At 50.7% G+C, this 17,995-nt stretch overlaps 1 protein-coding gene across 2 annotated transcripts in view; it reads right to left on the bottom strand.

The window, feature by feature from the left end:
* OLFM2 (olfactomedin 2) overlaps window positions 1-17,995 on the bottom strand; it is a 74,389-nt gene that overhangs the window by 39,152 nt on the left and 17,242 nt on the right. Inside the window, exon 1 of one of the 2 annotated variants that reach the window (XM_018051007.1) lies at window positions 15,987-16,248. The exons of the other annotated variant lie outside the window; for it this stretch is intronic. Coding sequence (XP_017906496.1) covers window positions 15,987-16,121 — 135 coding nt within the window. The 5' untranslated portion in view covers window positions 16,122-16,248. Of the gene's footprint in view, window positions 1-15,986; window positions 16,249-17,995 lie in introns of those variants that run through there. 2 annotated transcript variants of the gene reach the window in all.

Here is a 17,995-nt window from a genome sequence, read left to right on the forward strand (position 1 = left end):
CATCACCCCATTTCTCTGTTCCTCACTTTCTCCTCCCCAACGTCAGTTGGATCCATCAGCAAGTCCTGATGGCTCTCCCCTAAGAAATGTGCCAATCTGCCCACTGTTCACTTTTCCAGATGCTTCTTTCCAGCCCAGCCACCTCTGGCTTTTGCTTGGACCATTGCAGTCACCTCCTCCCTGATCTCCCTGCTTCCACGCTCACTCACTGGTATCCTTTCCCCATCACAGAAGTTAGAGGGATCTTTAAGCAATGTGAATCAGATCATGGCTCCCCTCTCCACTGCAACTTATCCAGCAATTTCTCATTGCATTTAGAATAGAAAACTCACTTTGGCCCATGAGGCCCTGCATTAAACGTCCCTTCCCTTTCATTCCCCAAGATTTACCCCCCATGCTCCTTGGAGGGCCTGTTTTTTCTTGGTCATCCCTGCCTCTGACTTCCCACTTCTACAGAATTATTATTCTCCACTTTGTGTCACCTCTGTAAGACCTTAGTCCTCTCCTCCTCTTGAGTAACCCAGCCCTCTTTCCAGAAGGCATGAAACTCATTCCCATGTCAGAACATTTGCACTGTGGTTCCCCCTCCTAGAATGCTCTTCTCCCAGAATGCTCTTCCCTCTCCCGGAATGCTCCTCTCCCAGTTCCTTCCCTCTCCCAGAATGCTCCTCTCCCAGTTCTCTCCTCTCAGAATGCTCTTCTCCCAGTTCTTCCCCTTTCTCAGAACACTCTTTTGCCAGAATGCTCTTCCTTTTCCAAGAATGGTCTTCCCTTTCTCAGTACTTTCCATGGCTGGCTCCTTCTCATCTATCAGGTCTCTGTTGACATGTCACCTCTTCAAACTTCTAAGATGAATGAATTCTGAGGATCTAATGTACAGCACGGTGATAACAGTTACCAACACTGTATTATATACTTGAAAGTCGCTAAGAGAGAAATCTTAAATGTTCTCACCTCACACACACAAAAATGGTAATGATGTGAGGTGATAGAGGTGTTAACTCTGGTGAATATCATTTTGTAATACATATGTGTATCAAATCATCTTCTTGTACACCTTAAAGTTACACAATGTTATATGTCCATTATATCTCAATAAAGCTGGCAAAGAGTCACCTCCCCAGAGAGCTCTATACTGGTGTCTTGACAAAATGAAGTTCTCTGGTCACTTTCACTTGTTAGTTTCATTACAGTACATATCTCTCCAAAACGAACTTGTTTATATATCTGCTTAGATGTTTGTTGCATCTCCATGTAATATACACATCACAAGACTGAGGTAGACCCATCATATTCACAGTTGCATCTCAGCCCCTACAACAGTGCCTGAGACTGTAGGCATTCAATCAGAGTTTGTAAAGTGAATGCATTCATGAGTGAATGAGTAATGATGTCTAGCATTGCCTCCCTTCCCAGTGACCCTTCCAAGAGAAAACTCCTACTTGTAAATCCCAACTGAGCGGAAGACCTCCAAACCACATGTTCCCAGGCACCCAGGGTGTCTGACAAATTGGACAACAAGTGGATTCCTGATACAAGTTGAAAGGGACAAATTCTCTAGTCCAGGGAGATGGAATTGGAACATGGAGGTCACGGCGATTAAAAGGTATGGGGGCCAGTGAGGCCCTGGAGCTGGAGATGCATGGCGGATCAGGGGCTGCAGAAACCAGAGCCACGACAGGCTGGAGTGAGGAGTGCAGAAATGAAGACTCCTCAGAGTAGAGGGTGGACAGAGAAGAGGGTTTCCTCCTGAATCCATAGGAGCCCCACCTCCGCCACATCCTTCACCCTAGTTTACATCTGCACAGTGCTGTTACCGGCTGATAATCTCTCATTTATTACCAGTCTCTTTTCTTACGTATAATTTTATTTATTTACTTATTTTTATTTTTGGTTGTGCTGGGTCTTCGCTGCTGCGCATGCTTTTCTCTAATTACAGCAAGTGGGGGACTACTTTCTAACTGCGATGCTCAGGCTTCTCACTGTGGTGGTTTCTCTTGTTGCCAAGCACAGACTCTAGGGCACGCAGGCTTCATTAGTCGTGGCTCCCGGGCTCTACAGCACAGGCTCAACAGTTGTGATGCATGGACTTAGTGGCTAAATGGCATGTGGGATCTTCCCGGACCAGGGATCAAACCCATGTCCCCTGCCTGCATTGGCAGGCAGATTCTTTACCACTGAGTCACCATGGCAGCCCTGTTACTGGTCTCTTTCCACTAAAATATCAGCTCCATGAGAGCAAACACCCTGTTTTTCTTGTCCACCTGGCGCCTAGTAGGTGGAAAATAAATATTTGCCAACTGAATTGCTAAATGAGTGAGTGAATGACAGCTTCCTGAGTCCCTGAAGTCCCTGTTATTGGGTTTTCTGAGACTCCCCGTACTCTTTATCAAAAACTCTTACTTCACTGGGCCATATTAGGGTTTTTTTTTTTAATTCCAAATAGATGCTCCGACATCCCCAGGCAGACAGACAGGAACTGTGATGTTTGGAGGCAAATAAGAATGAAGAGAGATGTCAGGGAAGAGTGCACAGTGGGAGAGGAAACCGTGGCTTTAAAGGACTGACTCTCAGAGCAGGAGAGAAACAGATGAAGCTGGAAGGCTACTGGGACACTGTGATGATAATGCCAGGACTGAAATGCAGAGGATAAAGAATCTCTTTGCATTTCAAAAATATTCATAATAGGGGACTTCCCTGGCGGTCTAGTGGCTAAGACTCTGTGCTCCCAATGCAGGGGGCCTGGGTTCCATTCCTGGTCAGGGAACTAGACCCCACATGCCACAACTAAGAGTTGGCATGCTGCAGCTAAAGACCCCTTGTGCTGCCACTAAGACCTGGTACAGCTAAATAAATATTTTTTTTAAAAAAGAATATTAATAATGATGATTCTATTCAGTGTTAGAGATAGTCCCTAACACACACTGAGCTCCACCTGTGCTGGGTGCCACTTTAAGCCATACCTGAGCATGGGCGGCCATAACTGGCCCTGATGGGAGAGGGGTGTCAAACAGGGGAGAATCTCAGCTAAGACAGCCTGAGTGAGGCTGACTCGGGGCTCTGGATTTGCACTTGTGTAACTTGGGTCTTCTCCTCCATGGTTCTCTAAAAAGGGTCTGAAAAGGTCACTCATGCTGGCTTTGAGATCTCATTTTGCCAGGAACCCTGGAGAATTTGGGGGGGGGGGTCGGTCATTTGCATCCCAAATAGTGACATGTGGGTACTGGGGTACACAGGGGGCTCTGTGACTGTGGACATCAGTGTTCATCCACAGGCACCTGTGGGCATCTGCATTCTGGACACACATGGAACATCTGGACACATCTGTGGCGAGTCATGTGCATGGCTGCATATGAGCATACATCGAGGGGAATGCTGGTGTGCATCACTGGGCCAGTGCAAATATACATGCCTCTTGCACTGTTGTCCATAGCTGTGAACATTCCCTTCATTTAGACGTGTTCACAAGAGTCTATTCCCACATGCAATTTGTGAGCCCACAAGTCAGTCTGCATAAGGACTCTTAAATATATATATACATATTATACACACATATGTACATACACATATATATATATGTATATATGGGCTTTCCAGGTGGCTCACTGCTAAAGAATCCACCTGCCAATGCAGGAAGACTCGGGTTCAATCCTTGGGTCGGGAAGATCCCCTGGAGAAGGAAATGGTAACCCACTCCAATATTCTTGCCTGGAGGATCCCATGGACAGAGGAGCCTAGCAGGCTTCAGCCCATGGGGTCACAAAAGAGGTGCCATGACTTAGCAACTAAACAACACAGCATATCTTTATATATATCAGGTGTACACTGCATACATGTGTGTTTATATACCTCTCTCCTGAGCCCTCAAGTCCATGTTAGCCACGTACATAAATGCACACTGCTTAATCCAGAAACTGCACTGCCACAGTGCCCATCACAGAAGGGAATGCCCCCTTATAAATACCCGTGACCCTCTGTGTGCTCATCTGCACAGCCAGGTACGTATCTGTATGTCTAATCAGGAGCCACAAGCATGTTACACATTTGTGTCCATTCAAGAAGATCCCTGCCCTTCCATGTATTCATATAACTCTCCGTGTGCATTTGTGTCCATCTGCCTGTAACAGCGAATATTTCTACATTCCTCTCAGCAGGAACTGACATCTGTATATGTTCTGTCAGTTGCCCTCTTAGGTCTCCTCAACCAATTCATTAGCATGGCAGTCAGTCCTGAAACATTCCTGCAGAATTTATGCTTTACTAATAAGCCTGGTGTCCTGCTGAGGTCACATGGCACTTTACAAGGGCTAATGGAGCCAGCTTCGGCCAGCAGGGCTGGGGATTCCTGGTCTCCTAGAATAGCCAGAGAATGCGCTCACCGGAATGAGCACATTTCTCTTCCTTCTCACTGCACCAAATGCCCCAGCCAACGCCTGTCTGCAGAACGGAAGTCACATTTCAAGGTATGTTTATCACCCAAATGCTACCCTGGCATTACATTAAGGGGGGGCATCATCGTCTTTGTCATTATACTGAAGGCTGCATCCCTGGTGGACGCTATGCTGAGGGCTGCCTCAACAAACTGTGTGCAGTGGGAAGGGACAGGCAGAGGTAAGAAGTAATCCCAAGGGACCTGGTGGGACTAGAGCAATGGAAGAAATGAGGACCCTGGCGCTCTGTCCTGGGGGAAGGAAGCTACAGAGGAGCAAACAGGGCCTCAAGACTTGGCACTCAGGGACTTCCCTGGTGGTCCAGTGGCTAAGACTCCACGCTCCCAATACAGGGGCCTTGGGTTTGATCCCTGGTCAGGGAACTAGATCTCACATGCTGCAACTAAGACCCAGTGCAGCTCTGGGGGGACCAGCAGGTCTCCAGCCTCTGCCTGAGTCTATGCACCCGAGGCCACCTTGCTCTTCTGGATGGATGGATAGGGCAGCGGGGAGAAGGCTGTTATAAATTAAACATTGAGACACCATCTGAGCACCAGACTGCCGTCACCTCATTGGCTGGTTCTCTCCCAGGAGGCTGCGGGACCGCAGGGTGGGGGAGAGGGCAGGGGAAGTGGCTCGCTTAATTAATTAGTCCTAATTGAGATATCTTTGTAAATACCCCTTTATGGAAGGACACGATCCCATCATTTCCTGGGAATTTGCCATCTCTATTTGTCCGCAGCCCCTGAGCATCGCAGAAATGACAACAAAAGAAAGAGCAGTCCAAAAGACTGCTGGAGATTTATCCGTGCTTCTGATGATGACAGCAGCACCGAGGGGTTGGGGGAGGAGGCTCAGAGATACACAGAGACCCAGGCGGAGCAGCAGGCAAGGAGAGATGGGGAACTGAAATACTGGGCAGGAGGCGGCAACAAGCAATAGGGAGACCAAGCGACACAGGCAGAGTCAAGAAATCCAGGCTCTGGAATACAGGAAGAGGGAGAGACAGCCAGAGATGGGCGGAGAAACTTCACACCAGGGAAGACCAGAAGTGGGGACAGATGGACCACGGCTGGGCCAACAGACCTTCCTCTGCCTTTTCCCGCCTCGCCTGGTCTCCCCATCTCTTAGGCAAACTACCCACTGCGGCAGCGGCAACCATCAAGCCTGATTCCTCTTTGGCCCTTGCTCCCCTCCCCTTCGCTCTCCCTCCCCCAATCACTCCTGCAATCATCTTCCTTGTTCAAAATGAGCTTCCGCAGCTGTAGCCCAGACAGCTGTTCCATCTTGGAGCCAATGCTGGGTCCTGGTGGCTGGGTCCTAGAGGGACACCCTCCTGGGCAGCAGAGTGGGTGGGGGAGGGTGGTGGAGGGTTCAGGCTCGCCAAGAGCTTGGGCACCCACTCACCCTTCACCCCAGACTCCCATTAAAGTGTGCCTCCCATCCCCAGCATCACCAGGGGTACAGACACTCCCCACTTGTCCTTCTAGGGCCTTCAAGGGCTGATGCTGGCCTGGCCCATCCCGTCCCATTCACTGAATCCTGCCCAACACAGGTTCCAGCTCTGTCCTGTCTCAGGAGCCCTCTCAGGTCTGAGAATTTGAGCCTCAACCCTACCCCCCTGTCAGGGTCCTGGACTGTGATACAGCAACTATGGCAATAATGGAAACAGAATCCTAGAGAGAGACACAGATAGACAGAGACTGAGAGACAGATGTGGCTTCCCACGTGGCACAGCAGTGAAGAATCCACCTGCCAATGCAGGAGATGCAAGAAACGAGGGCTCAATCCCTGGGTTGGGAAGATCCCCTGGAGAAAGGAATGGCCACCCACTCCAGTATTCTTGCCTGGAGAATTTCAGGGACAGAGGAGCCTGGTGGGCTAGAGTCCATGGGGTCGCAAAGAGTGGGACACGACTGAGCACACACACGTGGCACGGCACAGGAGATAGACATGGAAGAGATATAGTGACAGACACATCAAGAGGCAGAGATGACAGAACCAGAGCCAAAGAGACACATAAAGACAGAGACACAGAGGAAGGAGGAAGGAGACTCACAGACAGAGAGAGGCAAGAGAGAGATGGAGAGAAGACAGTGGGACAGAGACAAAGAGAGGCAGGCATGAGACACAGGCAGACAAACAGATAACCACCGATATCCACTCAACACACACTTTTTGAGGGGACTTCCCTGGTGGCCTAGTGGCTATTACTCCACACTCCCAATGCAAAGGGGCCTGGGCTCGATCGCTGGCCAGGGAACTAGGTTCCACACGCTGCAACTAAGAGTTCACAGCTGGCAACTATTAATAAAAGATCCTGCATGCTGCAACTAAGACTCAGCGCAATCAAATAAATACAAATAATAAACAAAGGAAAAAAGCCTCCATTTATTGAATGCCTATTATGTGATGACTCTGCCTGCAATGCGGAAGACCTGGGTTCGATCCCTGGGTTGGGAAGATCCCCTGGAGAAGGGATAGGCTATCCACTCCAGTATTCTGACCTGGAGAATTCCATGGCCTGTACAGTCCATGGGGTTGCAAAGAGTCGGTCACGACTGAGCAACTTTCACTTTTTCACTTTCTATTATGTGATGGCGATACACAGTGAAGACAAAGAGAGAGGAATAAAGTAGCTAATGAGACAAAAATATGAGAGACAGAGAGAGAGACACAGAGAGAGACTTAAAAGACAATGTTTAAAAATAGAGACGCATCAAGGCTGAGACAAGAGAGGACTGAGAACCAGCCTGGTCCCTCAGATCTCTCAGTGGCAACTTCTTCACTCCCACACACAAAGACACCCAACCCCACATCAAACTCTCTCCAAGCGCCTGAACCTCCCCCGGAAGGCTGCTTTTCTTCCTCGCCCAGCTTCGCGGCTGCTCCTCTCTGGAGCTTCACAAAGAGGCGTTAGCCACCCAGGGCCAGAGGTGAGGATGCTGGGGGGAATGCAGACACCAAGAGGCAAAAACCAGAGCTTCCCTCTGGAAGAGAAGGAAGCCTGTTTTAACTGCACTCAAGCAGCCCCAAGGTTCAGACTACCCTCCCTTGGTAGCTGTCCATGGTGCTGTTAGTGGTGCCAACTGGATGGGCAAAGGCAGCATTTCAAGCCATTTCTATGTGTTGCATCAAGCTCGGGTGGTAGTCAGCAGCACCCAACGGCTTGGTCCCTGCCTATCTCACCAGATCATCAAACAGAACACCTGCCATTCCAGCCCAACACCTTTACATCCCCTGTTCTCTTGGCCTCTCTCCCTCCAAGTTACCAGCTCCGTCTTTACCCAGCTCTTACTCATCCTTCAGGTCTCAGGGCAAACATCACCTCCTCAGGGAAGGTGACTAGTCCCTCCCAACTTCCTGTCCTCATAGTTCCACATCTTCTCCTTCACAGCCCCCACTAATTTTTAATAATCTAGAAGTGTGCAAATGGCTATTTGCACAATTCTAGGTTCACTGTCTCCCTACGAAGCTTTATGAGAAAAGAGACCAAGTCTTCCCTGTTCACTGCTGTATCCCCAGCCCCCAGCAGAGGACTTGGCACGGAAGAGCTCAGAGATCGCTAGTCAGGGATGATTGCTTTCTGGTTGCAAGATCACTTCATAACTTTTATGTGGGCTGCTGGCAACGTGCCCGTTTGTTGGACATCCATTCAAACAGAGAAGAGTTGAGAAACAAAGACACAAGGGGAAAAAAAGTTTTAAGAAACAAACATTTCTGAGGAATTCTCTAGCAGTCCAGTGGTGAGGACTCTGCACAATCACTGCTGAGGGTGAGGGGTCAATCCCCCATTGGAGAACTAAGATCCTACAAGCCACAATGCCAAATTAATTAATTAATTAGAAAAGAGAAAGAAACAGGCACTTCTGAGCCACGGGAGAAGATTGAGTTGTTGTTATTCAGTTGCTAAGTCATGTCTGACTCTTTACAACCCCATGGACTCCAGAGTGTCAGGCTTCCCTGTCCTTCACTATCTCCTGGAGTTTGCTCAAACTCATATAGTCACAGAAATACTCAATCAAGGCTCAGAAGTTTCACACAGCAGAAAGAAGGGGCAGTAGTGTCATGGGGCAGAACTGAGACCATTCAAGAAATACCTACTGCCCCAAATGAGACAATTCCAGTAACAAACAAGAGGGACAAAAGTTTTTGCTTGCACGGCACTACCGTTCTGTTGGTAGAAGACAGTTACCAACATGATTTCAGATCAGGATGAGTACTGGGAAAATAACAGAACAGGTTCAAATAATAAAGTGGGGGCATTTTAGCTGGGGAGGCCAGGGGAGCTCTCTCTGAGGAGATAATGTTTGAGCCTGAATCAGAGGGGTGAGAAGGAGCTGGCTAGAGGAAGGATGTTCCCAGAAGATGGGAACAAGTTCCAGAGGCAGGAACTAGCATGGGATAGCAAAGTGGTCCTTCCTAGATCTGAAACACAGGCAGGTATGGATTTGTGATAATTATAATCGCTAACCTTCACAGGCTCCTTCCATATGCCGGGCACACTGCTAAACACCATGCTATATGTGCTATATATATATTGTTGTCCCCATTTTATGGATGAAGAAACTGAGGTTTACTGAACTGGGCCAGGTAAGGAGTTTAGATCTGGTGCAAGTGAGATGGGGAAATTTTTAAATGAGACAAATTTCACACTCCTAGTCTAGAAGGCTATGCTAACAATTAGGCCTCTAGAAAAATGCATTCCTGCTCCGAAGTCCTCCAGGTCCCCCATTCTTTGACACTCAGAACGAGGTAAAGGCAGACTTCCCTGGTGGTGCACGGGGTAAGAATCTGCCTGCCAATGCAGAGGACATGGGTTTGATCCCTGGTCTGGGAGGATTCCACGTGCCATGGAGCAACTAAGCCTATGCACCACAAGAATTGAGTTTTACCTCTAAAGCCCACAAGCCACAACTACTGAGCCCACACGCTGCATCTGCTGACGCCCATAAGCCTAGAGCCTGTGGTCCCCAAGAGGAGCCATCGCAATGAGAAGCCCTCACACGGCAACATAGAATAGCCCCCACTCAACACCACTAGCAAAAGCCCTCACCAGCAAGGAAGACCCATGCAACCAAAAATGAAAATAAATACATAAATAAAATTTTTAAAGAATGCAGTATAGGCACCTCAGGGCAAATCCCATCATGACATGGTCCGCCCTGGCCACTTAGGCCACTTTCACACCCTTCCCATCCTGGTACATATTGGTGTTTAATAAATAGCTGTTAAGTGAATAAATGGGATGCCAGGGAGGGTGCTGAGCACGAGAGGGATGGTGACTCAGGTGTTCAGTTTTTCTGAATTGCTTGCATCTCTCTGTCCTCAACAGGATGCTCCTCACCTCCGAGCCTCTGTCCCTGCTGTTCCTCCTGCCTGGAGCCCCCCTGCTCTGCTTTCACCTGGCCAATTCCTTCTCCACTTTAAGACTCAGTTGGACATCACCACCTCCAGGAAAGCTCCATCACACCCTGGCTGATTTCAATGCCCCTCTCCTGTGTCCCCGCAACACTCTAGAAATATCCCTGTCTCCAGGCATACCATGACGTGTCACAAGTGCTGTGGATGAAACAGTGATCTGATTGAAGTCAGGGCTTTATTCATCTCTACATTCCACAGTCCAGGACCCTTCCCAGTACAAAACAGGTACTCAAATATTTCCTGACATATTGAGGTGTTTGAACAGAAGCCGTAGTCCACAATCAGGAGCAAGTGAATAGGCAGGTGTGGGTGAAATCCACAATACTTCACCTCCTTGGTTCCTGCCCTGGTCCAGTCCCCATCATCACTCACCTGGACCAGGGCTGCGGCCTCTTCCCCAGTCTCCTGGCTCCTGCCCTTACCTCCCACTGTCTGTCCATCCTACAGGGGCCAGAGAAAAACTGTGAACACCTGAGTCACCATCCCTCTATGCTCAGCATCCCCCTGGCATCTCATTTATTCACTTAAAAACTGTTCCTTGAACACCAACTGTGTGCCAGCCCCAGTGCTAAGGCACAGGGGCTACAACAGTCAACCAAAATGGACTGAAAAAAAAATCTCTGCCCTCAGGGAGCTAGCGTTTCAAGGGGGAGGATCAGACAACAAAATAAATAAATCAACTACACTGTGAGCAACAGAAGGTTAAAAGCGCAATGCTGAGGGCTTCCCAGGTGGTCTAGTGGTTAAGAATCTGCCTGCCAATTCGGGGGACAAGGGTTCAGTCCCTGGTCCGGGAAGATCCCACATGCAGTGGAGCAACGAAGCCTCTGTGCTGCAACTACTGAAGCCTGTGTGCCTTGAGCCCGTGCACCACAACAAGAGAAACCACCACAATAAGAATTCCGAGCACTGCAACAAACGGCAGCCCCCTCTTGCTGCAACTAGAGAAAGCCCGAGTGCAGCAATGGAGACCCAGGCACAGCCAAAATTAAATAAATAAATTGTTTTTTTTTTTTTAAGTGAAATGCAGAAAAGGAAAGCATGAAAGGAGGACAGATAATGTGCAACAAGTTGCAAGTTAAATATAAAATCCTTGCAAGTCTCTCTCCCACAAACATGAGGTGGCTCCCACCACCTCCCTACCCTCATTTCTTCTTGCTTTCCCCTTCACTCACTCTGCTTCAGCCACACTGGTTCCCTCACCGTCGCTCCAAAACTTCCAACATATTCCCACCTCAGGGCCTTTGCATTTGCTGTTACCTCCACTTACTTCCATCAGATCTCTGTTCGAATGTCACCTCCTAAGAGACATCTACTCAATCTAAAATAGTCTCCCCAAGACTCTCCACTCCCCTTATACTGCTCTATGGTTCTTCACAGCACATTTATCACTCTGTGTGTGGGGGGGGTGGTGGTGGTGTGAGCTCAGTCATTTTAGTTGTGTCCAACTCTTTTTGATCCCACAGACTGTAGCCCACCAGGCTCTTCTCTCCATGATGTTCTCCAGGCAAGAATATGGTTGCCATGCCCTCCTCCAGGAGATCTTCCCAACCCAGGGATTGAACCCTGCATCTCCTGCATTGCAGGCAGATTCTTTACCACTGATTACGGGGAAGCCCTGTATCACCATGTATATATTATCAATTTATTTGTGCACTTATCTACTTGTCCCCCTTCCTGCCCTAGAATGTCAGTTCCCCCAGGACAAGATATCTGTCTGTTTTGTTCATGGTTATATCCTTGCCACTTGGAAGAGTGCCTGGCACATAATAGGTGCTCAATAAATATTCATTGAATGAATTAATGAATGGAGAGAATCTCCAAGAGAATTCTTGTTACAGAATAAGAGGAGGAGGGATCAGTAGTATACAGCCAGGTTTAGGGTTGTTCATCAATATTTGGCCACGTCTCTCTGTTCCAGGTCATAGTAGGGCCCCCTGTCTCACCCTCTTTGGGGTTAAGCATGCCATGTGACTTGTGCTGGCCAATGAAATGTGAGCAGAAGTAACACGGGGTTTCCAGGGGAAAGCTTTAGGAGGCAGTGAGTGGGGCTATGCTGTGCCTTGCTCTCCCTGTTTCAATGATCATGTCACCATAGAGCCTCCTTCATTCCAGGTCCCTGACTACCACCGACAGAGCTCACCAGCCAACGCGGATGCATAGTGCAAGCACAAAATAAACCAGTGCAGTGTTAAATCACTGAGTTGTGAGGCCATTTGCTACAGTCCTTCCTTGCCTCAATTGACTGCATATTAGGGTCCTTTCCCCCACTGAAAACCATCAAGAAAAGAAAAGGATTCCGAACTTTGGTTCTTACTGGGAAGTCCTCAAAAAGCCTCTTGCTGATAGCTGCCAGACGGTCCTTGTTTCTCCCAGGAGGAAAATGGTCCTCCCCAAACAGAATATTCCTCCTTCATCTCCCCTTCCTTCCCTCCATCCCTCAAGCAGGAGGGGATGGACAAGGGCATAACATATAAGATGCAGGTAACTCACTTCAGGCCCTGTAATGACGGCAGCCGCTGGCAATGGGGCTGACAATGCTCAGTCTGGCTCTGAATTTATGACCCCCAGGTGAGAAACCATTCCGCTGAAGGCTCCCATCCCACAGGGATGGTTTATGGCTGGGAGTTGGCCAAAGGTAGTAGCAGACGCAGTTCCCCCTCCCCCTCTCTTCCAGGGACAGTTTGTAGCAGCATCTTTCAGAATCTTTTAGAATGCTAAGCTGTTTCTCTGGATCAGATCAGGGAGGTGAAGAATGGCCAGAGGATCTGGGCTCATTCCATCCTCAAAGAGACCCATTTTAAAGGGTCTGCTTCCAGACCGGGAATTCTCACTACCCGGGTTCCTGAACCCCTCAGCTTAACCATGTTGCTGCTGTGTACCTTCCCACAATTCTTCCCTATTAAACACCTACTCTGTGCCTTCCATTTGTTCCTCAATCCTTATGAAAGTGGATTACTGATTTAGACACTTGACAAATATTTATTCCACGTCTATTATGTGCTTGGCTGTAATGGCAAACAGAGAAGCCTCTCCTTACTGAACCTAGCCATTTATTTTTATTTGAAGGTGGAATCCTTATGAAGATGCAATTGTTGATTCAGCCACTTGACAAATACTTATTGTAGGCTCACTATACATCAGGTCTTAGGTTTCAATAATGAGTAAAACACAGATGTCCTCATGGATCCTGTGGTTTAGTGGGGACCCTCTTTGATGAATGAGGATATTGGAGCTTAGAGAGATTAAATAATTTTCCCCAAGGTCATAAGACTGGTAACTTGTAGGACCAGAATTCAAACCCAGATTCCTCTGACTCAGAGTCCTGCCGCTGAGTATCTACTGTGTCAGGCACTGAACTGGGATTTTCAGGCATACACACACTTGACATACAGAAAGTACTCAATAATTTTACTGAATAAACAAAAGAGTTGGATGGATAGAGAGATGGATGGATGGAAGGATGGATGCATGGAAGAACTGATTAAGAGACAGATAATGAATAATAGGTGAATGGAAAGATAGATGGATGGAGAGGTGGATGGAGAAACAAGCGGAAGGATGAAGAGAAGAATGGGTGGGAGGATGGTTGACTGGATGAATGAACGGATGGAGAGGTGAGTGGATAGATGTTTGGGTAGATGAAACAATGAGTATAAAGATAGTTGGATGGATAGATAGATGAAAGGATGAATGGATGAGGACCTGGATGACAGCCCTCTTACCCATAACAGTTCTGTGAGGTAGAAATTATCATTCCCATTTTATAGATGAGGAAACTTCTGCCTACAGTGGTCATGTTGCTGGCCCGGAGTGCAAGTCATAGAGCAAGTTGGGGGAAAGTCTGCATTTCAACCTATGTCTACAGATTCTCAAGACCCTTTCTAGAGCACCCTCATGTCACAGTCTCCTTCTAGGTGCTACCCTGAGTTCTCTGGCATCTCACCCCCATAGAGCTCTTCTAGCAAGGCTGAGTGAGACTGAGGGATGGGGATGGGGATCAAGGATGGGAGAACTACCAGCTTTTAGTAGGTAACTTCATGGAAGCATTGGATCAAGGTCCTATCAGCTACAGATAGGCTAGAGTGGAGACCACGTCAGACCACACACCCCCTCACACTTACAGAAAAATTGACACACACAGGAATCCACCCACACATACAAACTAGGCACACACACCACTCATAGATAAACACTTGAACATATATGCATGCACTTCTAAAGACAGACACGTCCACATTTATATGCACACGAACATATCTGCAAAGACATATTTACACACACAAAGTCATAATTCAGAGACATGCTGTTACACACTTATGTACCCAGTCCCCAGACACTACCCATATGCTGTACATGATACGAGCACACATTTACACTGACTCACACTTTTTAGATGGTAAGGGAGTGGAATAATCTGGCTTCTGATTTCAATGAGACGCCATCTCTCCCCATCCCCAAAGGGCAACAGTAAGAAGTCTGTCTCAGAGTCATGTAGACAGACATATGCACACATGCAATTACATACATGCAAACCCACAGTCAGGGACATACAACTGCAGATACACACTTAGACACATCCACACCCAGACACAGTGAGTACCCAGGGACACACCCACTCAGTCTGGAATGCACCCTTACATACAGGCAGACACATCTATGCCCTCATGCCAGCAAAGCACATGAACTTTCTCAAAACCTCCACTCACACGTGCCCCCATACACACACCAAAACCCACGCATAGACAGATACACCAGGACATTGCTTGATGTGACTGACACACAGAAAGACATTGTTTCACACACTGACTTCAATTCTGAGAATTCAGACTGAAAGCCCTCACCTGGGCCAAACCCAGTGACAATTCTTTCCAGGGGCTGATGAAGCCTGAGCACAGGACACAGTACCCCTGCCTCTACTTGCCCACAACCCTTGGGAGCAAAGACCTCTTTCCTTTCAGGGTGGCGGCCATTGGAGGCTCAAGAGGGGAGCTGATAAAGCTGGGGGACCGTCAAGCAGGAGAGGGAGACCCCATGAATTCCAGATCCAGATAATGGGAGGAGTCCCAAAACCAGACTGAAAAGGGGAAGGGATGAGGGGTATGGGGCATACCTAGAGGAGCCTGAGGGAAATTTGTCCAGGAGCATGTCTCCCCAGGACACCAAGACCACCATCATTAACCCTGAAGGAGCACCCCCACCCCCCAGCCCGACACACACACATCCTGCCCTCTCTCGTTGTGCCCCCTCACCCCCAGCCAAATGCCATGACTTGGGAAGCTAGAGGATGAAGGTGATAGAAGAGGATAGGATGGTATGGGGAAGGCAGCAAACCTGGAGTTTCTGGGGGCAGCACAGAGCCCCAGGCCCTGCTCTCTGCAGCCCCCTCCCGCGGAGTCTGAGACCCCATCTGCCTCCTAGGGTTTCAGCACATGGTGAGACAGGTAATTAGAAGGGAGATGCTGGGGGCTGGGGCGGGGTTGCACAGGGGAGAGGAAAGAAGAGACAGAAAAAAAGAAACAGTAAGTCAGAGACAGCTCAACAGAGACTCACAGAGAGGGGAAACAGAGAAACAAACCGGAGGAAAAAGAAATCAAGAAGACAGAGCGAGACAGACAGGGAAACCCACAGAGAGAGACAAAGCTAGAAGAGAGGGAGAGAGACAGACAGACTGATAGGCATACGGGACTACTCAGAGACATCAAGACACAAGCAGGGAGAGACTGTGACAGTGGAGACGCTCTGAGACCTGAGATTTCCCCATTCAGAGGCTGGGTTCCTCCCAGACCCCCGAATCTACCCTCCCTCTTCGCCCCATTCAGCCCGGACCAGGCTCAATTCCGCAGCCCTTGCTGCCTGCGCCCCGGGGCCGGAGCGAGCCTAGTACCTTGTTGCCACTCGGACACTGCACATTAAGCCTAAGAAATAATCATAACAATAATGAAGGCGCCGCGGAGGTGGCCGGGGGTCCCACGGCGCCTCCGCCTCGGCGTCCCGCCCCCAGCCCAGGGAGGGCACCCCTGGGACCGGGCGCGCGGGGAAAGCAGGGGGCGGGGGCCCCCGGGGGCTGCGGCGGCGGCTCGGGCACCACGCCCCCCCCTCGGGAGCGCCCCCTGCGCGGCGGCCACTCACGATTTTCTCGGAGGCGCCCGCGCGGGACACGGTGCCGTTGAGCCCCACGAGCGAGGGCAGCGTCTGCGACATCCAGTTAGTGACCATGGCCATGGTGCTGAGCACGGCCCCGATCTTCAGCAGCGGTACCGACATCGCGCCCCCGCCTCATGCCCCGCGGCCGCCCGCTGCCTGGCGCTCCGTCCCTCGCCGCCCAGTCGCCCCAGGGGACGCGAGCGCGAGCTGGGGGCCGGGCCGGGGCCAGGCCGGCCGGGGGGCTCCGGGACGCGGGCTGCGGCTCTGCGCGCCCGGCGGGGCTCCGCTTATAAAGCGCCGCCGCGGCCCCCCCCGCACCCCCTCCCGCGCCTCCGCGCCGGGCACTTCCAGCCGCCGTGACGTCACGGCTCCGGCCCGGAGCCCGGCAGGGGGCGGGGGGCGCCGGACTACACCCCCCCGGGCCTGGCCACCCCGCTCTGCGAGGAACCCACCCATCCCGCGAGGGGCCCCCCTCCGGCGGCCTCCCCCACCTGCCCCACCCCCACCGCCGCGGCATCCCGGCCCCGCCCCCATTGGTGTCCCCGCCCCCAGTTACCCCCCAACACCCCTAACCCCAGTGAGGTATTCCCGGGCCACTCTCCACGCACAGCCCCTCTCTTGAGCCCCGGGTGCTTGGCCAGCGTCTAAATGGGCACCCGCCCCACCCCGACCATCCAAAGCTGGCAGGGGGCGGGGGAGGGGCGGCCGGAGTCACAAGTCCCTATCCACCTACTGCTAGGACACCGACGCCGGCTCCCTAAAAACTGGGAGACCAGGCATGGGCTGGGGGGACTCTGGTGCGCTCCCTTGAATGGGAAGTCCAAGGGCCTCCTTTTCCTTGGGGAGGGGGCACCCCGGTACCAGGAACCATTCTGGAGACCACTTGGTCGTTTTCGGACGAGGGAAGCCTAGAGTGGCGCGTCCGAGACCAATAGATGTGATTACTCGGATGAAGGTTCGGGAATGGGGTCACTTTTGCAGTAGGAGGACCCGCCCCCCCAAATGACTCCAAGGGGCGGCATGGCCACCCCCGACGGCTGAGACAGGAACTAGCCTTTTGCAGACAAGTCCCAGGCGGGTCTCCACTCACAACTTGAACTTAGGGTGAGGGCGGGGAACTGATGCTTTGGACCCTCCTCCAGACCCCAGGGACCAGCTCCCCGGCCCGCCCCTTCGAAGGAGGGGGGCGTGCAGTGGCCCCCGACTTTCCACCCACGCATCAGCCGGCGGCGGGGGCGGCCAGGCCGCCAGGAGGAGAGCCCGGCCGGTTTTAATTTCCTCTGTTTTCCCTGCACTCACGCCCCCTCCTGGCGTCCCCGCATCACCTCGCGTGGCCGCCGCCACCGTCGCCTTCAGCCCGCGGCCGCCGCCGTCTGGAGGCGGCGATGACTCAGGCCTTTCCTGGGTTGTGGCCGCTCACCGCCCTCGGGAGTAGCGCTGGGCATGGGGGGTACAGATGGTGGGGGTCTTGAACAATCCTTTTTTTCTGAGCTTAACGATTCGGAGAGGCAGGTTCTGCCCTTATGTGACCTCAAGCAATGACCTCTCTCTGCCTCAGTTTCCTCATCTGCAAAGTGGATGGTTTTAAGGATCCGCAGACCTAACACCTGTAGATGGCCCCGTGTCCTGACAATCAAGTAAAAGATTTATTGAGCATCTACTGTGTCCCAAGCACCACGAACAACAGATTTAAAAAGCCCTGCCTTTGTGGAGCTGAACATTCTATAGCCGACAAAGGTCCTTCTAGTCAAAGCTATGGTTTTTTCAGTAGTCATGCACACATGTGAGAGCTGGACCATGAAGAAGGCTGAGCGCCAAAGAACTAATGCCTTGGAACTGTGGTGTTGGAGAAGATTCTTAAGAGTCCCTTGGACTGCAAGGAGAGCAAACCAGTCAATTCTAAAGGAAATCAACCCTGAATATTCATTGCAAGGACTGATGTTGAAGCTGAAGCTCCCATACTTTTGGCCACCTGATGTGAAGAGTCGACTCAT

This window comes from Capra hircus, chromosome 7 (assembly GCF_001704415.2).
Source record: "Capra hircus breed San Clemente chromosome 7, ASM170441v1, whole genome shotgun sequence".
In the NCBI taxonomy this organism is placed as follows: domain Eukaryota; kingdom Metazoa; phylum Chordata; class Mammalia; order Artiodactyla; family Bovidae; genus Capra; species Capra hircus.